At 53.0% G+C, this 25,877-nt stretch overlaps 1 protein-coding gene across 2 annotated transcripts in view; it reads right to left on the reverse strand.

Moving 5' to 3' along the window:
• The window catches only part of LOC116835625 (oxysterol-binding protein 2), a 300,166-nt gene that overhangs the window by 131,052 nt on the left and 143,237 nt on the right, over positions 1–25,877 (reverse strand). The window contains exon 2 of one of the 2 annotated variants that reach the window (XM_075059913.1): positions 10,936–11,186. In XM_075059913.1, coding sequence (XP_074916014.1) covers positions 10,936–11,186 — 251 coding nt within the window. Of the gene's footprint in view, positions 1–10,935; positions 11,187–25,877 lie in introns of those variants that run through there. The other variant, XM_032798612.2, reaches the window with a different exon arrangement.

Consider the following 25,877-nt stretch of genomic DNA (forward strand, 5'->3'; position numbering starts at 1 on the left):
CAGAGTTAGGTTGATCTAAATTTTAGGTGTAGACTAGGCCTAAGAATTACTAATGGTGGCTGAGGAAGCCCTGGCAACTAGAGCACAGACCATTTAAAAAGCACTGCGAAGTGCTGAAGTCTGAGATCATACTCTGCTGGCTTATTAGCTGGACGTAGCATTTAAATCAGACATCCAGACACGTTTGTGCGTCACTAAAAAGAGTCATTAAAAAGTACTCCCTGGGCCAGAACGTGATCTCAGTTACACCAGTGTCAACCCAGAAAAACTCTGTTAGTTTCAATGTCATTACTCCAGATAGACCAAGAGCAGATTCTGGTCCCCTATTGACATGGGTTTAGGATTACAGATTAATCCCTCTAGCAGGAGGATTAACTTCTTGGTAAAGTAACAATGAATTTACACAACATTTCCTCATTTCAGTTGCCCTCTGCACATACAGAGAGGAGCCCACACCTGCAGATCCCAGCAAAGGGGGCAGAGGGGATACCACCACCTCCCTCTTGGGAAATGATCCATTCCCCTGCTACCCACTATGACCCCATCACAGCCGCTGCAATGGGTGGGGAGGTCTCAGTAGAGGTTGAGTTCAAAGGGGCCAGAGGAAGGATGGTCTCAGTCTCAGCTGATTCAATACAAACTGGAAAACCCAAACGATCTGTGCAGCCCTGCTGGCTTTTACCATTCACTCGCTCTCTCTGACAGCTAGATCCTGGGCCCTCCTCCAGCGATAAGCCCACTCCCCATGGAAAACAGCTGCAGAGCTGCCCTAAGGGGGCAGTTGAGGATTTCCCTGACAAAAAGGAACCCTCCTCTACACACCCTGGTGTGCAGCCAGCACAGCTGACTCCTGTTCCCTAGTACAGGGAGCGGTGAGGGGGTGGTGATTCCAGGCCAGCAGTGCACCCCCAACTAGGCCACTCCAGTGGCCACAATTTGGAGAAGCCCCTGGCCAGCTGCAGTGCCCAGGGAGTGGGGAGGTGCCTAGATCCAACTTTCTGTCCTCTCTGTGACAAGCACAGCTCAGCCAGATACAGGGTTGTGCCCCATCTACTTTCAAACAACCTCAGCCTAGTGCTTATCCCAGGATGGACAGAACTGGCAGTTCTCAGCTGAGGTCACCAGGCAAGCTCCATAGATGTACAGATGATGATGGGCTGGTGTTTTCACTTGGCCTTGTGCCCACTTGCTGGCCATTCTCGTGGAAAGCCAGCATGGGTTAAAGCAGCGAGTTTGCACAGGAGTCGCGTTTACGCTGGGGGTGCCTCCAGAAATCCCTTCCCCTGCTGGCAACAGTAAGTGCTGATAGGCCCAAGCATAACCTGGACAAACCAAGGGAGTTGAAATGCCGTGTGTCAACACCCCCCCAGAGACACGTCTCCACCCCAGGTCATCAGCAACGCATGCCGTGAGCTCCCTCCTATGGGACAAAGGCAAGAGAAGAGAACTGGCATGCGGACTGCAGGGCACAAGCAGAGAGCAGAGCACAGCCGGCTGGGTGTCACCTGGGACAGCACCACAGCTTCACACTGAATACTCCTGCTTCCTCCTGAGCGGAGCCATGGGAACGCAAAGCTGCATTACACTGCACAGGTAAGACAGCCGTCGTACTTTGCCGGAGACCCCAACCTCTCACTGTGGGTCTGTTTGCTGGAATGCGGCGCTAAATGCGCCCACGTGGGTCCCAGAAAGGCAAGCTGTGCTTCGCACTCCAAAGGCGCAGTCGGGGAACGAATGCTGTCTGTGCTGGCACTGTAATAACCACTCCCCAAGAGCCAATAAGCACTAACTGCAGCCAAACCCACTGGTAAGTGAGTGGGAATGAACAACAGCTGTGGGCACACTGGAAAGCAAGAAAAGCCCTGGCAGCCCAGGAGTGGGAAGCACCTCACTAAACTTGTCCTGGTTGTCAGCTTGTTTGAGCACCTGCAGGGCTCAGCTCCACTGGGAATCAGGCTGCTTAGGTAGCTGCCTAACTTCAGGCACCCAAGTTCGAAAATTCTGGCCATGAAGGGCTCCAGGTGCTAGCTTTGCTCACAGCCTGACACTCAGGCTCAGCATGCCATGTGGGAGACTTGGCTTTTAGTCCGGGCCAGACCCTCTTGCTCCCGGACTAATAGGATCCAGGAGCCTTGAAGGGGCTCAGCAATGACCCCAATGGCTGAATGAAGTATGGCACTGCAGGATTCTTCACTTCAGTACTAAACTGTTCGCATGTTGCTGTGTGCAGTTAAACGGCTGCTGAGTCCCACTCCAAAGGTAGCTGCATTTCAGCAGGTTCCTTTCCTTGGGAACAAATCCATCACACAGCAGAGTTGTATCGTTTGTGTCACTGACTGATGGCATTTGTGTGACAATGTTACATCACCGCACCCTGACACAACATTGCATGTAGGTGCACGGAGATTAGAGGAAAATCCCACACAGGGGACAGGGAGCTTCCCCATGGAACGGGAGACAGCAGGTGCCTGTGCAGCCAGTTCAAGCAGTACAGCTGAGATCAGGCATGGCCCCAGGGCTCCTGAGAGAGATAAATGGTGATGGTAATTCAATGAATTGTGACAACATAAAGGCGCTGGTAATGGCCTTCAAATTAGAATAGACTCTCCTTTCCACAGATTATGTTACTCCAGCTAGACAGGATCTGATTTACTGACATGAATCCCACGGCAATGTTTCTCCTCCTGTGAGGCAGTCAGTGCGCAGTGTGAACGCTGTCAGAGAGGAAAGCCCAGGCCCAGATCCTGCCAGGTTATTGTTCTAACAAGTGAACTGCACATCGCACATGCCCATCGATTAGCTGGTTATCAGGGTCAGTCACCCCACTCACAGACACCCAACACTAGCTAGACCTTCTAATAGCCGATTCCAACACTCCATCTGGCTGCTGTGGGTTGGGGTTGCCTGTCCTCTCATCACTCACCCTGTAGGAAGGGTGAATGCCCTTAAATAACACAGAGTTCTGGCAAAAAAGACGCTCCTTCTGACAGGGAAGAAGTTATTTCAGGGGACAGGTTGATAATGATCAAGTTTCTATTGGACTAATTGTATCGAGCACACTTAAAATTCCCCCCTATGATTTCAGTTGGTTACAGGATTCTTCTTCACTTCAATCCTAAACGCTGTATAGTGGTGCTGTCTGCTGTTAAATGGCTGCTGCATACTACCCCTGAAGTGGCTGCATTTCAACAGGTGATGTGATTCCTCTATTTATAGCTTGTAAATCAGTTTGCAAAGACTGCTAAGTGCACTGGGATCCTCTGGGCACAAGATAATCCACAACTGTTTCATCACACAGCATCTCTGAGCATTCTTCTATAAGAGGTAATTATGGCATCCAAAGAGTTCTTCTGACCTGAAGCCTGAGGCCAATGGATGGTCTTCCTCTGCCCTCATGTCAATCCCCTCATTGGCTGATAACTGTCTTTTTGTGCACAGTTTGGAAGCCACTGGCAGTGACCCATGTTGTGCTCTTGGGCCCCTGTGTTGTCCTGCATGACACATCCCACAAGATCTCACGCTGGGTCACACTGACCACGTGTCCCTGATTTTGATGGAAACTGCGACTCTTGTGGCCAGCGACACACCTTAGTGACACTGTGTTTTTTCCCAATAGCAACTGCCGCTGGTGGATACACCGGTTCCTAAAGCTGGACTCCGTTCCCTGCCTATTCCTCCATCCCGTTCAGACTGGGCATTCGTTTGGTTTCCTCCCTTTAGCAGAACAGTTTTGGTCTCCACCAGTGCAAACATGGAGGAGCTCACCTGAGTGAAGTGGGATCTCTCCCCCTGGCCTCTGTCCCTTCTCATGGGGACAGCTCATTTCATTGTGAGCTTCAATTGTGTGAAACAAGAAAAGCTCCCAACAGGAAGAACAAAATGAAACAGCAGAAGCTGAGCTCCAGGGCTTCTCTTCTCCAGGAGCAATCAGCTCAGTCTCCGTCTCAGCAAGAGCTCCTAACAGGAACTGGCTTCCCCACCGCTGGCCCTCTCCTGGGCAGGCCCATGCTCCCTGTGCCCAGAGATGAAACCTGACCGGGGTCTGGTGCAATAGTGATATTGTACTTTCGATTGATCTCCACTCCCTCCGGGGCTGCAGTCTCCTGGGAAAAGCTGAGCTCCCTCCACAGGCAGTGCAGCCAGTGGGAACTGAGGGCACTCAGAGCTGTGCAGGAGGAAGGCAGAGGTGGTCACACAATGAACTGCCTCTCAGTAACTTGGGAAGAGGGATAGTTACTGGGCCTAGACCAAACACTCTAGTAATACAAATACCAGGGTGTTAAAATACCCCCCCTCCCCCAACTTGGGCCCTTCCTCATAAAGCCCCTGGGCCCTAGTGAGCTTCAGTTAGTGCTTCTGACCCTAGCTGCTGTTTGGCTGATTCTGCTGGCACTGGAGCGTCTGCTCTTTCTGTGCAACCCTCCCACAGCCAAGCTGGCTGGTAGCCGGTCTCCCGTGACCATACGGACCGACAGCTGGTCCTTTAGCTCCCATCAACAGGAGTGGGCTTTATTTCATACCTAGTACCCCCTGGCAGGGCTGGCTCTAGCCATTTCGCCGCCCCAAGCACGGCAGCACGCTGCGGGGCACACTCTGCCGCTCGCTGGTCCCGCGGCTCCGGTGGACCTCCCGCAGGAGTGCCTGCGGATGCTCCACCGGAGCCGTGGGACCAGCGGACTCTCCGCAGGCATGCCTGCCGCCCTCCTGGCAACCGGCAGAGCGCCCTCCGCGGCATGCCGCCCCAAGCACGCACTTGGCGTACTCGGGCCTGCAGCCGGCCCTGTCCCCGAGGGTTCAGAGGCACTGAGCGAGGAGGGCAAGGGATAGCTGGTGTATGCTGTGTGGGTGAAGGGGACACCAAGAAGCTTCCTTCTCATGGAGCACTTTGGTGGATATGCTTGTGCTGATGTGAGCATGCCCAGAGATGCATCCCCTGAACAGTGACCGGAGCTCTTACCAGGAGCCTGGGCTACTTTCTTTTTCTCCTCCAGCTCCCTGTTTTGTTACTCGAGTGAGCTTGGAAGCAGGAACCAAGGGGCTAGAGGTTAACATCCTTCCCCAGGTCACGGCATGAGGATGAGAAGGAGTGCAGGAGCTCAAGGCCAGTAGGAGGGAAAGTGTAAGAGGAGCCAGAGGAGCTTCCTATGTGAGCTCTTTCTCTCCAGCACAGTGCCAGGGAGAGTGGAGCGCAGCAAGGAAACCAGGGCCAAGGTTCTGTGTCAGCAGATCCAGTCTGGGAAAGGCTGCCGGGCTCGGGGCCTGTTCCAGGGGACACAAGTCTCCCTTTCGAGATGGGTCAGCATCACAACACCCTGCCCTTCCATAGCTCAGTTCTGCTTCTGCCCACCTTGAATTGCTTTCCCTCTCCTATGCTCTGCTGGGGTGGGGAGAACACATGAGGACATGAAGCATTTGGGAGACAGAAGAATCGATTTTAGTGGCATTTTAAGATGGACTATTACTGGACAAACCTGTCTGAAGACCCTTCACCTAAAGAGGCTGCTCTTTGGGCATTCTCAAACCTTGCTACTGGCCTACTGAAAACCACCCCAGTCTGCATGCACCTGGCACCTGCTGCTCCTGGAGATGGCTGGCTCTAGCTAACCCTTAAAGAATAAAAGAAATTAATTCCTTACTGACTGGTCAGACACAGGGCTCAAGCCTGTTCTCCTCCCTCCTGAGTGGTACCACTGCATTCAATGTGGTACCTGGGCAACTGGGGCAAGCCAAATTCAGCCCATATATTTGCACTCAAACATCTGCTCAGATGGTGCCTGACTAAAAAAGAACCGCAGACATTAGCCAGACAGATAGTTTAGCTGCCCCTGAACTTCACAGAAGCACAAGCCATCCCCACTAGGAACCTATTTCCAGCTCCACCTACAGCTTTTTAAACTCTTCCTGACTCCCAAACTGGTTTCCTCTGACGCGCGAGTCTCTCTTACCTTCTGTGTGCTTACAAAATTATTCAGAGGGCTCCTTCTTTGCTCACTGGAATAGTCTCTGCAGCACAGCATGGTGCTTTTCATGCAGCTCCTCTAATTAGCCTCTGAATTGGTCTCTCCTTATTTTTATGCACTTCTCACTCCTCCTCCAGAGCAGATTATTCCTTGCCTTTCTGTTCCGCCTGCTTATCGCTCTTCACAGCCCCATTCACTGACATCAGCCTGCTCCTTGGTTAGGCTCAACTGGGCTCAAAGGCAGTTGCACTGTCTCACCAACACGGCTATGTAATAGTTAGTAATTATTAGTGGAGAGGAGAGGAAGGATGACCCACTAGTTAGGTCAATAGCCTAGGATCTGAGCCCAAGTCCTTTCTCTGCCACAGATTTCATGTGGGATCTTGGGCAAGTCACTTTTTCTCTCTCTGTCTCAACACACACACATACACGCGCGCGCGCGCGCCGAGGATAGTAATCCTTCGGTACTGCGCAGGGGGGTTGTGAGGATAACTACATTACAGACTGTGCGCGCCAATACCATCGTAGTGGGGGTCAGGTAAGTACTTAAGGCAGATAGCTGTATCATATTCCAGACAAGGGACTTCCCTTCTGGGGCATTTGACCCCCTTCCTGAGCAAGAGGAAGGGAATTCTGGAGGGAGAGCGTTGGGAAGCCAGCCAGGGCACAAAACTTCCAGACTCTGAGTTCACCATTTTAACCTCTCCTAAAAAAATAATTAGCTGGCAAGTGCTGCTGCCGTCTTTCTGCTGACAAGCCTTCCTCTCCCATCTTACACAGCACTAACATATGGACAAAGAGAGCCAAATTCTGCTCTCCTTTACCCCAGTGTAAACCCAAAGAAATACCATCGAAGGCAGAGGAGTCACTCCCAGTTTACCCTAGAGGAAGGCAGAGCTGCATGGGGCCCAGTGTCACACCCCCGTGGCCCTCTCCCTCTGGGACTCCCCTGGGGAGGCAGGTCAGCACTGTATGTTGCTAACACTGTTTTGCAAACATCACAAGGCATTTTGGGAAGGCTTAAAGTTGTGAGTGTGGAGTGGAAGATTCCTTTGCAGGTTGCGAAAGGTTGAAGGGGAGGAAGAGAGCAGAGAATGGGTTAACTTGACACTTCAGCTAGCTCAGTCCGAAGATAAGACGCTGGCCCCAGTAGAAGGTCACGGTGCTCGACAAGCCTATCTTATCCAACCCAAGCCAGCGATGAGAAAAGAAGAACTGAACTGAGCAGGACTGCACGGACTGCAAAAACAAACGAGACGGCGAAGGCCAGCGAAAAGGAATACAAAGTCTCGTATCCATGGAGCTGGTGTGTTTTGGGAAAGCTGAGAAGGCCACAGAAAGCCAGTTTGGACTGGTACAAAGAGGACCAGGAGCAGAGGTCCCTGAACGAAATGCCCCAAAAAAACCCAGGACTTAAAAACCCTCCCAAGAGCCAAAGAAAGTCAGAGATTAACAGCGGACCCAGGATGACCCATGCACAGGACAAGAACTCCCGTCCACCCCTCCCCCTCTTCTTCTTACATTACACCCAGGCTTGGCCAGCCGGAGGTAGTGTGGGTATGAGTATGAAAGTGGGTCAGGTCTTGGGGCACTAACGCTTTCTTCCTTCCTCTGAGTAACACTCTCCGCTGTTATTTTATTAATAAAGCTTTAAAACTTAGACACTTGGTGTGCTCCATTATCTCCTCCCCTGAAGATCCTGTGGCCTCAGCCTGATCACCTGATGCTTCATGCAGACTGGCAAGATAAATCTGTCACGCCGGCATGTCTGGAACATGCTCAGTTCACCTCCCCTCCCCGAGGAGCGTACCGCAAGCTTACAGAAAGAGGGCGGCAATACTATCTGATCTATCTATGTATCTATTTTGTTTCTGGTTGTTGGACATTCCTCTCCATGGCTCTAGGGACATTCACACAATCAGATCAGACCCAGCCAGATAAAATCCACAAATACGTGATGTACAATGGGATGTAGCCCATGCTGGCTGTATTCCTGACTAAAAGCACAAAACCCAGACCTCCCACCAGAACACCCTCCTCCACTCTGACCCAGACGCTTGAGCAAGAGAGCTTTGCGACATGCTTTACCGATAAACAATGGACCAAACCGAGGAGCAAGTTTCAGAATTCAGAACCTCTCCCATATTAACCAGCACCCCCACAGACAACAAGGGGAGCAGTAAAGAGGGGAAAGGATCTCTAAACTAATCTGGGCTCAAATTATTTAGGATTTTGCAAGCCCAAACTAGCCCCTTAAACTCCACCTGGATGCCAACTGGCAGCTAATGCTGATTCCGGAGCACTGGTATAATGTGCTCATGGTATCAACTTCTGCTTAACAAAGGCAGCCATCACATTCTGCCCGAGCATCAGCTCTCAGATGGTCCAAGCTGTAGCCCCACATAGAGCATGTGGCAGCAAGTTAATCTCAGGTGGACAAAGGCCATGTGCTCTTCACTAGACACACAAGGAAAAAAGCACTCGGCCACAGACGCTGCTGGAGCATCTAGGAGCAGCCCTGGATCTAACAACAATCCTAAACTGTGAATGAGGGAAACAAATGGGAGGGGTATTCCCTCAGTCGAGGCTGCTCATTGAGTCTCTGCCAACTGCTCATTGCATCTTCCAGTCTGCTAACATCAGTTCAGTCATTCCTGGACTGAGGCTCAGCCAGCTATCTCCTAAATCATTCCCCGGGACAGCCATTGCACAGCAAGGAGAGAGCGAAGGACTGCATGTCACCAGCACACTAAAACCATCACAGCAACATCTACTCATTAAACCTCCCCATGGCTTCATGTGCACTCTGAACGGGGGCTGACAGCACGAGACCCTGCAGAACCCCACAGGCGAGAACAACTGCCCACAACTTATGCCTGGGAGCTCTCTTAGACAAGGGGTGGAGCCACGCCAGGGTGGCTCCATTTACGCCTGCTGGGGATCACAGGCACATCAAAAATAGCTCGCAGTCGGTGGTACCAGTGGCCACGCGCTGCCTCGCAGTCGGTGGTATCAGAGGCAGCTGACAGATCTAAAACAATCAGCCCGGTCACATGGGCACTTTACCTTCATCTATTGCTAGGAGATGTATTGGTTCCGTACTTCTCTTTGGTAATAATTTATACTTGTACAGGGCCAGATTCCGACACCCTGACGCTGTGTACGGCCCTGTGGCACACAGCATGAGGAAGGTGCTTTTCATCTGCAGATCTCATGGAAGGGTCAGTGTCATTACCCCCATGTTGACAATGGGGAAACTGAGGCACAGAGTGGCCCAGGATCATACAGTGAGTCAATATCAGAGCAGGACATAAAATCCAGATCTCCTGGTTCCAAGCCTGCTGTCCTCTCAACTGGCACACACTGCCCCTCTGATAGGCTGGGCAGGATAACACCATAAGTGATTACTCACTGTCAAGATATATCTTAAGGTGCAAGAGCACCACGAAAAGGTAAGGTGTGGTTGAAGGTAGCACCCAGCAAAGCTGAACAGGTGTAGTGCCCCTGCTGGGAAGAAGGGGAAGGACACTGTAAAGCTTCTTTCCTAAGCCTTTTCCTGGGGTGGTCGGGTGAGTGGGCTGAGGGAGGGGGGGTTAGCCTTTGATTGTGGTGGCTGGTGAACACTTTAATTCTTGACACTGGACCAGGTGGAATTCTCTAGTACCCTGACTGCCTAGGAGAGGTGCTGGCTACGCACCGCCAAGTATTGTTAATTCAGTTCCAGGATCAGGATCTCCACCAGGCTACATTCATTCATTAGCAATTATTCCCCGTTTACCGTTAACATTTTGCTTCCTTTATGGAATTTCTGTCCCTTCCTCCCTGCAGGAAAAAATACCCCCCCCCCCACCTAGGGTGACCAGATGTCCCAATTTTATAGGTATAGTCCTGATTTTTGCATCTTTTTCTTATATAGGCTCCTATTACCCCTCACCCCTGTCCTGATTTTTCACACTTGCTGTCTGGTCACCCTACCCCACCGTCAGAGAACGTTTCCCCATGAAGGCAGCCGATGAGAATTCCCCAGCATGCAGGACAACCACAAAATAAGAGCCCTGCACTGTCCTGCAGGGTGCAGTGGGGTGTGGGAACACTGATTGGCTAGTTAGGAGGATATGACCTGCAGTAAACAAACAAGGTGTAGCCGCAGCTGTGCATTTGGGCACCTCTGCTCCAGGTCACTGTCCTGGCATTTAAATGCTAAGGGCTAGATCCTGGCAGCTCCTCTGAAGTCAATGCGGACTTATGCCAGCTGAGGATCTGAATCTGCAGTGGGAATGAACCCATGGTACATCAGCCCCCGACCTGCTGTGCTAGCCAGGTAGCAAGCGACCTGCTCCCCACAGAATGGTCAGAGAGCCTGCGGCTGAGCACTGGGACATTTGGGAGATGCCTCTCCCGTAAGTGGTTTGTGCAGACTTAGCTTATCTAGCCGCTGTCACAGCCGTTCCGAATGGGTCCATGAACACATTACACTACAGACCATTAAGCAGCCAGGCTTCTTGTCTCTCTGCTGTGCCTTGTCAAGTTTGAATCCTCTTTGGCTTGTTAACTGCTGTGCAGCTGGAATAAATGGCACCTGAGCCTTAACTAAACTCCAAACTGCTCCTGGAGCGCCCATCCCAACACTAATCCAACACGAAAGCCTTCGCCATTCCCTCCTCCTGTGTGAAAAGCATGGAGAGGAAATGGGGCCAGGGAGGGGAGAAAGACACTTCATGTACTAGGGGAGGATGGGAATGAAGACAAGGGAAGGAGAGCAGCAGACCGTGGGGAGCGAATGCCTTCTTGTCCTCTTCTGAACAGAACAGTGGAGCAGACGCACACACATGCACAGAGTTTACCTGGCACACAGCTATTCACTGCGTGCAGGGACTGGTGAGGAGTTACACACACCGCAGGCAAGCCAAGTCCTTGCCCACACCCCTGCTACTGCCAGGATTTCCAAGAGAACCCAAAGCGACAGAGCACTTACATTGATCATAGCATTGGAGGTGATCCGGAAGAGGGTGGCTCGCTCATTGACGGCTTTGATCTTCTCCCCGCTCTCGGCAGGCAGCTTCAGGTTCTCCAGCTCACTCAGGGACCTCTGGAGAGCTGCCCCGTGCTTGGCAATAAGGTCATTGCACGTGCTTAAATCCTCCAGCTTACTGGCGAGGCTTTTCAGAGTGTTGTGCAGCTCACTCTTGTCAGACTGCGAGGCTGGCTCCTCATCACCCGAGTCATCTGCAAAGGGGGGAGTGGGGGGTGGAGAGAAAAAACGGTTTCCATGGTTACCACTGGACTGTACTAAACCACGAAGTCAGACTGTGCAGTGGAAGTGAATCAAGGGCTCCTCGCCTGTGCTGAGTGCCGGTTCTTGCAGCTGTTGAGCAGGGGCTGAGGGCGCAAGTGCCTGCACCCTGTTCTTGGGGATGGCTTTTGAGAATAGCCCCTAGCTCTTCCCTCTCTGCTCCCCCCTCCTGCTGCCTAGCTGCTTTCAAACCTCCTGGAGCCAAGCTCTTCCTGTACTTCGGAGGCAAGGTCAGTGCAGAGCATGTCTGCCTGAAAAGAGCAGCCAGCCAGCATCCCCAGGCAGCACTGCATGTCTGGGTGCTTTCCTTACATTCCGCCGCGCTGCGGGAAGGAGCAGCAACAGGCACACGGAGTAACAAGCCCAGGGTGCCCTAGCGAACACCTAAGCACTGGGGTGAGTTTAGGCCAGCAGTGCCGTCTCATGCATCCAAATAAGAACAATGTTGTAATGATCTGATCCAAAGCTTAGAGACAACAGCAGGAAAACTCCCAGTGACCTCCCTAGGCTTTAGAGCCGCCCCCAAAAGAGGTTAACTGCCATGCAGGAGTCAGGAGAGCCAGATGTACAAAGGGGGCATTCACACAGGGCCAAGTCCCACAACAGCAAGTGTGGGGATTTACCCCTCCTCTCCAGTTCCCATCATAACACCCTGGACTGTGATTAGCCAAACCACATGGGTCATTAGCACAAATGCATAGTTTGGATCAGAATTTGTGCCTCCAGCTGTGGGACCCTGGGACAGACGGAACCACTGCGGGTATGTCTACAAAGCATTTTGGAGCAAGCTTCCCAGGGGTCCACAGGCAGGGGCAAGCAGGCTTGTGCTAGCACTCTAAAAATAGCCGTGTAGACAGCACTTTGAACTCACGGCTTGGGCTGCAGCTCAGGCTCTGAAGTCTTGGGAGGCAGCTGGGCTTCCGAGCCCGAGCTCCAGCCTCAGTTTCAAGCACTGACTATCCAGCTATTTTTAGAGCATGCGTCTGAGCCCATCAGCCTGAGTCTATTGACCTGGGCTGGGCAGCTTGCTCCAAAATGCAGTGTAAACACACCCTCAGGGAGTGCCGAAACACTTGTCTTTCATAAGGAAAATGATTCTGTTCTGGGTGGTTTCAAGTTTCACCCACATGGAAAGATCCTAGACACTCAGGATAGAATAACAGCCTTTCTATAGCCCCTTGAAACCAGCCTATGTAATCCTGTAGATGGGGGAATACAGGATGTTTTCGAAGTTCTACAGAAAGGAGAGCACTCTTCACTAAACACTACAGGGCTGAGTGATTTCCATAGAAAGCCCTAATGAATTTAATAAGGATGAGCTAGTCCCTAAGGGTTAAGTCTCAAAAACTTAAGTAATGACATAAAAATGGCCACAGTGGGTCAGACCAACGGTCCATCTAGCCCAGTGTCCTGTCTTCTGACAGTGGCTGCTGCCAGATGCTTCAGAAGGAATGAACAGAACAGGGCAATGTATCCAGTGATCCATCTGCTGTCATCCAGCCCCAGCTTCTGGCAGTCAGAGGTTTAGGGACACCCAGACCATGGAGTTACATCTCTGACCATTTTGGCTAATAGCCACTGATGAACCTAACCTCCATGAACTTCTCTAATTATTTTTTGAACCCTGTTATACTTTTGGCCTTCACAACATCCCCTGGCAACGACTTCCACAGGTTGACTGAGGGCTTGGCTACACTGGAGAGTTGCAGTGCTGGTGAAGGTTACAGCGCTGCAACTCACTCTGTGTACACACTTACAAAGCCCAGCCAGCGTTGCAACTCCCTGGCTGCAGCGCTGGCTGTACACCTGGTCTGATTGGGGTGTAGCGATTCCAGCGCTGGTGATGCAGCGCTGCTCATCAGGTGTGGACACCAACAGCGCTGTTATTGGCCTCCAGGGTATTAAGAGGTATCCAGAATTCCTGTCCACAACAAACCGAAGAAGAATGGCTGAACGACCAGCTCTAAAAAACAAACACAGCTGCTCTTTGCTCCAGCGAGCGAGCCGAGGCAGGGAATTGCTTTGGAATGTTCACAGCTTTTGTTTGAGGGGAGAGGGGAGTCCGTGTTGAGCAGCTGCTTATGTGGTCTGAAGGCTATTTAGGAGTGCATAATTGCATTTAGTGATAAGAGAGGGGTGGGGGAAGGGTCAAAACTTTTAAATGATTGAACTTTGCCCAAAAAGCTGTTGTGTATCTTCTAGTCCTTAGAACTTGCAAGGCAGGGAGCGACAGAACAGCTGCTAGTGTTTGCTTGAGGAGGAAACAGCACGGCGGGGGGGAGGGAGTCCGTCGGAGAAGCTGCTTCACATCTGGTCTGAAGCCTTTTTGCATTTAAGAGTGATTGAAGCAGAGGGGTGGGGAAATGCAGAACTTTGCAAGGCAGGGAGCTGTCAACAGTGTCAGCTCCAAAAATCCGCTCTCTCTGTCTCCCCCACGCTCCCTGTCACACTCCACCCACCACCCCTCTTTTGAAAAGCACATTGCAGCCACTTGAACGCTGGGATAGCTGCCCACAATGCACCACTCCCAACAGCGCTGCAAATGCTGCAAATGTGGCCACACTGCAGCGGCTGGTAGCTGTCAGTGTGGCCACAACTGCAGCGCTGTTTCCTACACAGCTGTATGACCACAGCTGTAATCCCAGCGCTGCAACATTTCCCCAAGTGTAGCCAACGCCCTGAGTGTTGTGTAAAGAAGTACTCTCTTATTGTGATTAAAACGCTGCCTGCCTATTAGAACTCTCAGCCTCCGGTCTTGGTGTAAAATGTGAAGGGGAAAATAACCCTTCCTATCATGGCCTCCCTTAGTCATTCTCTCTTCTAAAATGAACAGTCCGCCAGTCTGTAGAGGCCGCTCCCATGACCTCTAATTCCTTTTTGTTGCCTTTTCTGTACCGTTTCCAATTTCTAATCTATCTTTTTTAAGATGGGCAACAAAAACTGCATGCACTGTTCAAGGTGTGGCACTAACCGAATGGATTATATTAGTTGCAATATGATTTTTTTCTTCTTCTTATCTATCCAATTTCCTAACATTAGCTGTTTGGACGTCACTGCTGCACCATGGAAGCAGATTGTTTTCAGAAGAACTTATCTACAAATAACTCCAAGATCTTTCTTGAATGGTAACAGCTAGTCGTAGCTGCCCCATCATTTGTATGTATAGTTGGGATTTGTGTTATCCAATGTCCATTACTTTGCATTTATCAAGGTGAATTTTCATTTGTCATGTTGTTGGTCCAGTCACTCACTTCTGTTGAGCGTCCCTCTGTAATTCTTGCAGTCAGCTTTGGACTTAACTAATTTGAGTAATTTTGTATCATCTACAACGTTGCACCTGGCTCACAGTTTACTCGTTTTGGCGAGATTCATTTATGAACAATTGAACAGTATTAGTCCCAGTATGGCTCCTTTGGGGACCCCCTAGTTATCCTTCTGCACTGTGAAAACTGACCATTTATTTCCAGGAGTGCCAACCTGGGGTCCGGAGCCACATGCGGCTCTTCAGAGAGTTAGAACATGCGGGCTCCTTGTCTAGGCAGCCGACTCCGGGGCTGGAGCTTTACAGGGGCGCCAACTTTTTTTTTTTTCTAATATGCCCAGGGGGTGCTCACTGCTCAACCCTGGCTCTGCCACAAGCCCCTGCCCCCCCCCAACCCCCCCCCCCCACCCCTTCCACCCCTCCCTGAGCCTGCACCTGCCCCACCTCCACCCCTTGTCCCACCCTCTGCCCTGAGCCTTTGCTCCTCCCCCTTGGAGTCTCCTGCACGCCAGGAACAGCTGATTGGGAGGTGTGGGGAGCCTGAGGGGGCGGCTAAAGGTATACTGTGGCTCCTTGGGCAACATACAGTGGTAAATTCTGGCTCCTTCTCAGCTCAAGTTTGGCCACCTCTGATTTATTCCTACCCTTATTGTCTGACTGTTAACCAGGTACCGATCCATGAGAGCACCTGCCCTCTTATCCATGACAGTTTGTTTTGCCTAAGAGCCTTTGGTGGAGGACCTTGTCAAAAGCTTTTCTGAAGTCCAAGTGCACCATGTCCACTGGATCCCCCTCATCCACGTTTGTTGACAACCCACAGAGAATTTCTCATAGATTAGTGAGGCATGATTCCCGTTAACAGGAAGCTGTGTTTAACTCTTCCCAACATACTGTGTTCATCAAGTGTCCGATAATTCTGTTCTCACCATGTTTAATCAATCTGCCCAGTACTTACCAGCATCACCTCTGAAACCCTTTTTAAAAAATCAGGCATTACATTAGCCCTCTGGTACACGTCCACCCCGGGTGCAGCTTCCCACTCTGTCCTCATCCCCCTCCTGCTGTGCACGTCCCACCCCCAGGTGCAGCCTAAAAACTCCGTCCTCATCCCTCTCCCTCTAGTGGCATGTGCACTCCATTTCCCCTGCACACTGGCTGCGGTGTGACCTCCCATTCCCCCACAGCCTCATGGTACATGTATTCTGTCTCTGTCCCCACAGGAGGTAGGACACTCCATCCGTCCCCGTCACACCCTGGGAGCACGGACTCTCCAGCCATCCCCCGTCACACCCTGGGAGCAGGGACACTCCTCGCATCCCCGTCACACCCCGTGGAGCACGGGACGTCTCCGGCCATTTCCCCCGCTCACACCCCCAGGAGCAGGGACACTCCATCCGTCCCCCGTCACACCCTGGGAGCATGGACTCTCCAGCCTCCCCCGTCACACCCCCTGGGAGCAGGGACACTCCATCCGTCCCCCCTCACACCCTGGGAGCAAGGACATTCCGTCCATCCCCGCGTCACACCCTGGGAGCAGGGACACTCCCTCCATCCCCCGTCACACCCCGGGAGCACGGACTCTCCGGCCATCCCCCGTCACACCCCCAGGAGCAGGGACACTCCATCCGTCCCCCGTCACACCCTGGGAGCATGGACTCTCCAGCCATTCCCCCGTCACACCCCCTGGGAGCAGGGACACTCCATCCGTCCCCCGTCACACCCTGGGAGCAAGGACATTCCGTCCATCCCCCATCACACCCCCCTGGGAGCAGGGACACTCCGTCCATCCCCCGTCACACACCCCTGGGAGCAGGGACACTCGTCCATCCCCCGTCACACCCCCTGGGAGCAGGGAGACTCCTTCCATCCCCCGTCACACCCCCTGGGGAGCAGGGACACTCCGTCCATCCTCGTCACACCCCTGGGAGCACGGACTCTCCGGCCATCCCCGTCACACCCCCGGGAGCATGGACTCTCCGGCCATCCCCCGTCACACCCCAGGAGCAGCTCCTCTCGTACGAGGGCCTGCCAGTGACGCGTGGCTTCTTGCACACAGGGGATGGGAGGGACCAGAAATGACCATCATGAGCTCTCCAGCCCCAGAGGAGAGACCTTTCCCCAGGCATCACCAAAATCACACCAGATAAGGCCTCTCCTGCCTTCGTGTGGGGTTGATACTAATGACATCTGGGGTAAATGTGGAGGTAGGAGGCCAATCTCGGTCATGGGAGCGTCTTCCTCCAACAACCAGCTTGAGGGTGATTTCCAAATGGGGCCTAGTTGGAGATGCAGGAACCCTCACGGGAGAAGTGGGAGTTTTCAATCGTCCAGACCGGGCTCATTCCTCACATGCAGCAGCACCTCGAGAGCTCAGGGCCCCATTGCGCCAGGCGCTGTACAAACAAAGCGCAAGAGACAGGCCCTGCCCCGTAGAGTGTACAATCTAAACAAGCAAAGGGTGGAAGGAGTCTGAGCTCCCTTTTACAGGTGGGCGAAATGAAGGGATTAATGGATTTGCCCAAGGACATAGATGCCATCTGTAGCAGAAGCAGGAATTGACCCCATCTCCCAACCAGCCTCTTTAAGCTAGGACTAGCTGGCTCCCCAAAGCTGCCCCTATGAACCCAACTAGAATCCAATAGTGTAGTCACGGCACGGCTTCCCAGGAGCTGATTGAAAGCAGCCTTCAGCTACCTGAAAGGGGGTTCCAAAGAGGATGGAGCTCGGCTGTTCTCAGTGGTGGCAGATGACAGAACAAGGAGTAATGGTCTCAAGTTGCAGGGGGGAGGTTTAGGTTGGATATTAGGAAACACTATTTCACTAGGAGGGTGGTGAAGCCCTGGAATGGGTTACCTAGGGAGGTGATGGAATTTCCTTCCTCAGAGGTTTTTAAGGTCAGGCTTGACAAAGCCCTGGCTGGGATGATTTAGTTGGGGATTGGTCCTGCTTTGAGCAGGGGGCTGGACTAGATGACCTTCTGCGGTCTCTTCCCATGCCGATATTCTATGATTCTATGAAGAGGCCAAGCCCTGAGACGGGCTGAGCGGTGGCTGTAATTCCAGTGCTAAGACACTCTGTCCACCAGTTTGTATCCTTACATTGACACAGGGAGTCATGCCCCAGATGTTGTGAGGCATATGCCCATTACCCTGTGCTTCAGGACTGTGTAGGGAGGTGGCTGTCTCTGCCCAAGGTCTCCCTTTCTAGAGGCAGTTCCCTGTCCTGTCCATCCTCTAAAGCACAGTATTTACCGACTGACAACACAGGTGTGTGGCAGCTCTCTCTGTGTACATTTGCACAACGGTGACGAGAAATAGTGACAAATGTCAACTCCAAATCAATCCCCAGTCAACACAAGGAACACCCCGAGTCCCCGAAGTAAGGCTGAGTGGTTAGATAGACCCCGAGCAGGCTCAGAAGGTCAGCAAGCCTGCGCTTTGCCAGAACAAGCTGGAAAATGAATTCCAGAGCTTGGGCTCACGCTTGAGAACACCTGGCCTCCAGCCCCTACATGTGCTGAGCTCAAAGCTAGAAAGCCTTAGAAGGAGCCTCTCAGCTGATTTCAGTTGGTGCATAAGTTGGAAGATGCATAACCCAAGAGCAGCTAGAATGTACATGCTGTGTGCTGGATTTTCAAATATGGACATTTAAAATGGAATATCCAGGTTCTGTACTTGGGCCTTTAAATTGGCTCTCTAAAGCATCTGACTACAGCAAGGCCAAAGGCTTGCACCAGTGTCTACAGGTGCTGCCCTTGGCCCAAGGCAGCTAAGTAGGCATGTGAAGACAAAATGCCAATCTGAGCAGCCAAACGCAGGGCCCACGTGTCCTAACTAGAGGCAGGATCCTGGTGTACATGTGACTAATCTGAGGATGGCGCCCCAGGTTCCCATGCCAAACCTCCATGAGTTGAGTTACTTATCTCTGGCAATGTGAAGTCATAGGGCTGAATTCAGAGCTGCCAATCAAGCTGCCCAGCTTATGCCATCAGTGAACACGGTCCCATGTTTTGGAGCTAAAAGAAAGACCTCCCACCAGTTGCAAACCTAATCAAAGTCTATGCATGGCCATGGGATGAATTTCTTCCCACAGTTAATCCCACTGACTCTCGTCAGGCAAGCAAAGCAGCTCCGGGAATGAGAGCAGGGCGTGTTCTCTGCAGTGTCTCTGCCTGGCACGGCCTGCAGGGAACAGAAGGGAGAAGGCTGAGTGTCAACCAATTCTTACATGGCAAGAGAGCCCAAGGTGTGCGCTGGAGCTGAGAGCCTTTCAAGGTGCCTCAATTACATCAGAAGAGGATGGCTTCACTGGTGTGTCAGGCATTCTGGACTGGAACGACAGGCCCAGCTGCTGCCCGAACTCCTGCCTTCCTTCTGATAAATGGATGTGGTTTTTTATCCCTAGTTTATTGATAAGATTATCAAGATGATACTACTGAGATGGATGTTCAGCCATCATTCAACAGTAGCACATTGATTCCACAGCTCGCGGGTCAGTGACAGAAACTGAAGGGGAAACAGCCCTGGATTTAAAACCAACCAAGCAGTGTTTGTAACACAGGCTCAGAGCAATCTGAGTAGCACAGAAGGACAATCAACCCCAAGTGCTAATGAAAACTAAGTGCAGCAGGCTGGGAAGTGTTTTGGGCTGCAGTCCAGAACACGTTACATGGCCATGTGGAGAAAGTGGCCTTTGCACTGTAATCATACTAGATAATAACAACTTTGTATATTGGGGCATCTTCGATCCCCACATGCTTTATCCAGCATCTCTTGGGTGAAGGGAAGCAACCCATTCAACATGTACGTGCTGCACACACTGCACATCCATTGTTAACCTGCACAACACCCTAACAAGGCAGGGAACCACAGCCCTGGCTGCAGTTAAGACATTGGGCATTTGGAACCAGGCTAACCCCCTAGAGTTTGCAAAACACCTTGCGTCCGCACACAAAAGTGCGTCAAGACATTTACAAGTATTCTGGGAGCCACCCGGGGTAGCTAGCTCTCAGCAGGTTTAGGAAGCTGTTCGGTTTAAACCTGACCCAGTTTAATGCCAGTGTGGACATGGACAAGTTGAACCTGGTCCACTAGTCCTCGCTCTACTGCCCCAGAGGGAACTGGTGGGCTTTACATATCTCCCAGAATGCACCGGGGGACAGGTTCCTGAAGAGCACTGCAACTGGAACAACCGTGAACAGTGCTGGAGTGGCAGGGCGAGCAGGCACGCACTGAACCGTCTGCGCTCAGACCTGGTCAGACAGCCGGAGCTCCTGGCAGAGGGCTGGGGGAAGCCTGCACTGTGTCCATCTGCACCGTTCATCAGCTCCTCAGTGGCAGGGCTCCTACCTCACTCACCGAGATTTTGAAAAAGGAGGAAACGGGGACATGTGAGCAGCTGGGAAAACTGACTCTTGCTGCCAAACACCCAGATTCTGATGCTATTTAGCCAGAGTGTCATAGGGACAGGGAAGTAATTGTGATGCAGAGCTGAGGCTCATCCGACATTATAGATTTCCTCAAGCCTCAGCCGGATGAGAGAATAGACCTGAGAGCCCCTGCTGGAATGCAGCGAAAGCAGCAAAATGCAGTGAATCGGGTGACAGAGAGCCCCAGTTCAGTACCACACAATCTGACTGCCATCCAGAGCTGGGCCCCCGAGGCCCAGAGGCAGATGACAACTTCAGAAGCAATTCACACAGCCAGAAAGTAAGATGAATCCTGGCTACTGAGGGCAAATGATCAGGGTAGTGTTTGTCACCACCAAGCAACAAAACGCCCCTAAGGATTCCCGAGTCGGGAAAACAGTCAGTCAGAGACGTGAAGCGCACGGCAGGGGAAAGAAGGGCACACGCACTGCTAAGCTGTAGTGATGTCAGCACGACAACAGCTCACGAGCAGATCGCTGGGACAGAGTGAGAGCACGTACGGTCCCAGGGGAGGCATGAGACAGCTGCAGACTGCAGGACGGGGGTTACAGACACAGCTCAGGGAACGACAAACAACTGGGAAGATGAGACAATACGGAATTCTACAGGCCACGTCCCGCCCCCAGCACATGGACATACCGGGGGTGACGGGCTGCATCCTGCCCCCAGCACAGGGACGTACCAGCAGTGACAGGCCACGTCCCGCCCCCACTACACGGACGTACCAGCAGTGATGGGCCACATCTCACCCTGAGCACCCGGACGTACCAGCAATGACGGGCCATGTCCAGCCCCCAGCACATGGACGTACTGGCAGTGATGGGCCGCATCCTGCCCCCAGCACATGGATGTACCAGCTGTGACGGGCCATGTCCCGCCCCCACTACATGGACATACTGGTAGCGATGGGCCACATCTCACCCTGAGCACACGGACCTACCAGCAGTGACGGACCATGTCCAGCCCCTAGCACACGGACCTACCAGCAGTGACGGACCATGTCCATCCCCCAGCACATGGACGTACTGGCACTGTCGGCTCACATTTCACCCTGAGCACACGGATGTACTGGCGGTGACAGGGTGCATCCTGCCCCCAGCACACGGACGTACTGGCAGAAACGGACCATGTCCCACCCCTAGCACACAGACATACCGGCGGTGACGGGCTGCATCTAACTCTGAGCACACGGACATACAGGCGGTGACGGGCCATGTGCCGCCACCAGCACATGGACATACAGGTGGTGACGGGCCACGTCCCGCCCCCAGCAAATGGACATACAGGCGGTGACGGGCCAAGTCCCGCCCCCCGCAAATGGACATACAGGCGGTGACGGGCCACGTCCCGCCCCCCGCAAATGGACATACAGGCGGTGACGGGCCATGTCCTGCCCCCACTACACGGACATACCGGCAGTGACAGGCCACATCTCACCCTGAGCACGTGGACGTACCGGCAATGATGGGACATGTTCCACCCCCAGCACACGGACGTACCGCGGGTGACAGGCCACGTCCCATCCCATCACACGGATGTACCAGGGGTGACGGGCTACATCTCACCCCAGCACACAGATGTACCAGGGGTGATGGGCTGCATCCTGCTCCCAGCACACAGAAGTAACGCAGGTGACAGGCCACGTCCCGCCCCCAGCAGACGGACGTAATGCAGGTGACAGGCCACATCCCACCCCAAGCACCCAGACGTACCGCAGGTGACGGGCCATGTCCAGCCCCAGTACACAGACAGACGTACCAGGGGTGATGGACTGCATCCCACCCCCAGCACACGGACATACCAGCAGTGATGGGCTACACACCACCCCCAGCACACAGATGTACTGGCAGTGATGGGACGCATCCCGCCCCCAGCACACGGACGTACCGGCGGTGACAGGCCACATCTCGCCCCCAGCACACGGATGTACCAGCGGTGACGGGCCACGTCCCGCCCCCAGCACACGGATGTACCGCAGGTGATGGGTCACGTCCCGCCCCCAGCACACGGACGTACCGGAGTTGGCAGCGGTGTGACAGAAGCATGCTTACACCAAGAGCAGCATACACACTCCTGTCACAATAACCACTCAGCAAGGTTAAATGGAGAGGAGGAAACTCACCAAATCGCATCTTGCCGACCAGTTTCTCCTTCTGCCTCAGGTATTCCCAAGTGTCTTTCACCTTGGGGGGCCGCATTAACGGACTAGTAATCTGACACCTTCCATCCAGGTGTGACAATTACTCTATTGCACCCAGTCCCGAACCAGGGCTAATGCAGCTCTCCTGGACACAGCCTCGACTCCTCAGGGCGTGACGCTGCTGGACAGACAGCTCCAGAGACTGAAATCCTCACCTCTGGCTTGGGAGAAGCCACCTCAGCCTCGCTGCCCAACCAGCCTCATTGGCGTAATGTGGCCTGTGACCAGGAGGCCTGTCCATCACAAACAGGACTGAAACCACCTACTCATTTCAGCTGGCCTCCCATACCGTTCCTCAGGTGGTAGCAGCTCCCAGTCACTCCCCGCTTGGGCGGGATGTGAACACGGGACCTAGAAATGGAGGACTCTACAGCCCATGACAAATCTCCCTAAACCTGCCAATCCTCAGCACTGAATTGTGGGGTTTGCAAAACGTTCCTGCAAGAGGCTGGCAGGGTTTGCCTCAAACACCCCACCTTGCTACAGGCCTTGATTCTGCTAGGAAAGGGCTAAGCGGTTCCTCCCCACTGCACACAAGGGGAGGGGAGAGTGGCTCTGTAGAGACACAGAGGACTTGGGACAGGCCTGTACCCATGGGAGCAGCCAAGCCTGTGAGAAACCAAACTTTATGTTGCATATTGCTAACGTATTCATCAACAGAAGCTAGATGCTGGGGTGGGGGGAGGCACGGATTGGTGGTGTTACACGAGCACGGGACTTTAGTGTGAGATCAGACTTCGAAAGGCACCTTGGTTCCAAGTCTGTCTCAATGTGAATGTCCCTCTTTAAAGGACAAAGCTAAAAGAGGAGTGTCACAGCATGGGGGAGCAATCAGGGCAGCAGGCAACGATGCATTAACTGGACGTGAGCGCACAGAGTGGCCAGATGGGGATCAGGGCTGGAGCAATCAGCCATGATGCAGAAATAGATGCCTCATCTCGACTGGTAGGGATGATTGGAAAGAGGAGGGTTCTTCCTCAAACCCAATGAGGTGGACAGGAAAAGCAGGCGCGCAATGGCTGACCGACTGGGGTGAGACTTAGCCTCTGGAAAGTGCGTCAAGCCCTGTAAGAGAGCTGCAGTGCTGAGCACCACACTGATCTCATGGGGGTGCACTCAAGCGCCCTGCCAGACGGCTGAGGCAGCTCTCCTCTAGGCTCGGTCTATACCAGACAGCTGGGATTCAGGCAAATGGACTGGAAAATGGTGCCAAGCAAGCCTGCCCATGTCGGTGATCCATGAAGGGATCCCAGTCCTCGGTGTCGATTCACACAGCTCCGGGATAACCCAGATGATTCAGAAATCAATGCCACGTCCTCCGAGTGCAAAATAGAGCAGCAGCGAGGAAAGAGCCGTCAGAGGAGTCTGTCCTCCAGACGGGGAAGAGCACTGCAACCGCCAGCCTCAAAAGCACCAGCCCTGGCTCCTCACGCTAAAGACCCCACTGCTTTAGAGGTGAGTAGCAAGCTCTTGTAGTTGCCAGGACCAGACATTAGTGGGAGCCAAGCTCACATGCACTAAAGCTGCGCAGCCAGTCACAGGGCAGCTAGCCTCCCCGGTGAAGGGAATTAAGAGTAGACACATGTGACTAAACTGGGCCAGCTGGGGACAGGAGCAGTCAGTGAGCAAAGGAGAAAAGCGGACGAGGCCGGCTCTGGGAAGGGCAGGCCTAGCGAGGAGAAGGAGGCTGAGGCTGGGGGGTCTAGGAGAAGGCCCCAGGAGAAGACAGGGTAGGGTTGGATTATGGGGCAGGCAGCCCAGGGCTTGGAACCCATAGGAGTTCCTCCTACGCTGCTGGGGGTACAGCAATCCCTGCTGTTAAGGGGAGGACAAACAGACTATTTGTGCAGCTGCAGAACAGGGTGACGTGGTGACCCCTGGCAAGGAGAGGAGAAGGCAGGGAGCTGAGCCCAGGTACGCTGGCAGAACAGCAGAAGACGTGTGTTGAGTTTGTTTGGACTTTAGTTGTTCTCCGGCTAAGTCACTGCAGCAACCTGACAGCACTGGGAGCTGCTGAACGGCTGATACGTAGGGTCTGGTCACACGGCAAATGAAGTACAAGCCTACCAGGGACCTGAGTATGTACTCAGGATGCCAATCCATGCCACTTGTGTTACTGTTACCTGTGCTGTTAGCATGGGTACCTGTGCTACAATCACACATGCACCCTAAGGGGAAACCGAGGCAGTGGCAGGTTTTGGAGGGACCTTGTTACTTATTCATTCATATCCTCTAGCCAACTCTGTCTCAGTATAAAGAAAGTAAATGAACCTCTCGGGGTGTTCAGCTGAGCCCCAGAATAGTTCTTATTTGTCATACCCTGACCCTGCTGAAAGCAGCTTACAGCAGGTCCTGTCTAAGAATCAGCTCTCTGAATGTGAGTGGACAACTGGCTGGTGCAGGACAGACATGAGACTCGCCTTTCGTCCCCTTGTTATCAGCTATCTCAGGACAACAGGAACCAGAACTGCTGCAACCACAGAACTAGGGGGTGACAGTGGCAGGGTTCAGGGCTGGGAGGCTGACCGGTTCATGGGGTTCCTCTCTGGCAGGAGAGCCAGGGCTGTCCAGCAGGGGCTCAGTGTGAAATCAGTTCACTGCGGAAGATGTCAAATATTTAGGGCCAGATTCTGCTCTGACTTATACCAGCATAACTCTGGAGTAGCTGCCCTGATGTCACAGGCAGAACAGAGAGAAGAATCAGTCTCTTGCAGCTTTTCAAACTCTGAAAGCAAGTGAAGTTTTCCAGGCTTTTTTTTATGGTCTCTAATGAGCTCTGGGAATGAAAATGCAAAGATTAAACTGAACTAGAGTTGTAAGCGCTTTATAGCTTTCAAAATCCGTATCTGAGAAAGGACAAAGGATGATTCAAGAGCAGGAGGGACAAGCCTTCATTAGACACTCTAGCAGGACTAGGAGGAACAGGAGTGTGCTTTGGGAATATTCCAGTTAGAGGAACCAGCTTCTGAGAAGCATCTGCATTGCCTGTATTCCACATCTCCAGCACCAATCGCAGGCAGTGCTCACAGACAAGCCATTGCGCCAGACGGTTAATGAGAACGCTGCTTTGTATTGGTGATGCAATCAGCTCATCAAAAATGAACATTTTTTCTGGGCATCAAAGCAGAGCATGTGCCACATTCGCTGTGCATTTATCACCTCTCTCCTGCATAGCATGATGTTGGACAGGGGGAGGAGAGCCAGGAAAGCAAGAAGCAGGTGGGAATAGGGTGCTTGCCAACTCCCACGGAGATCGCAGCTTTAGGAGGTAACCCAGTTCTCACCCTGTAACAGGCGTGGCCGGGGCTCCACCCTCCCTGAGGGTGGAGGGAAGCCACACCGGCCTCGCTACACATAGTCTGAGTTGGCCCTTTTCTTCAGGGCTGAGTGATGCGGCACAGTCGCCTGGGGGCTCCGGCCTTTGGCTGCAGGGCGGAGCAACAATACAAAGTTCATTAGGGCTCAAGCCTTCGGCGGCGAGGCTGAGCAGCACTACGACGTCACAGCGCTCAGACCCCTTTGGCTCAGGGCTGAGCAAGGTTCACGGGGCTCAGGCCCTTTGGTGCAGGGCTGCACAATATAGACTAATCTGAACGGCCTCCTCAGGCCCAGGGGGAGGGGGAGTCTGCCACCCTTGAGAGGGTGGCAGGGGGAACGCAGGCCCTCCCACTCCACTGCATACCAGCCCGGGGCCCAAGTAGCGGCAATCAACGCTAATGGTCAGTGGGGTTCCT

Source organism: Chelonoidis abingdonii, chromosome 22 (assembly GCF_003597395.2).
Source record: "Chelonoidis abingdonii isolate Lonesome George chromosome 22, CheloAbing_2.0, whole genome shotgun sequence".
NCBI lineage: Eukaryota > Metazoa > Chordata > Testudines > Testudinidae > Chelonoidis > Chelonoidis abingdonii.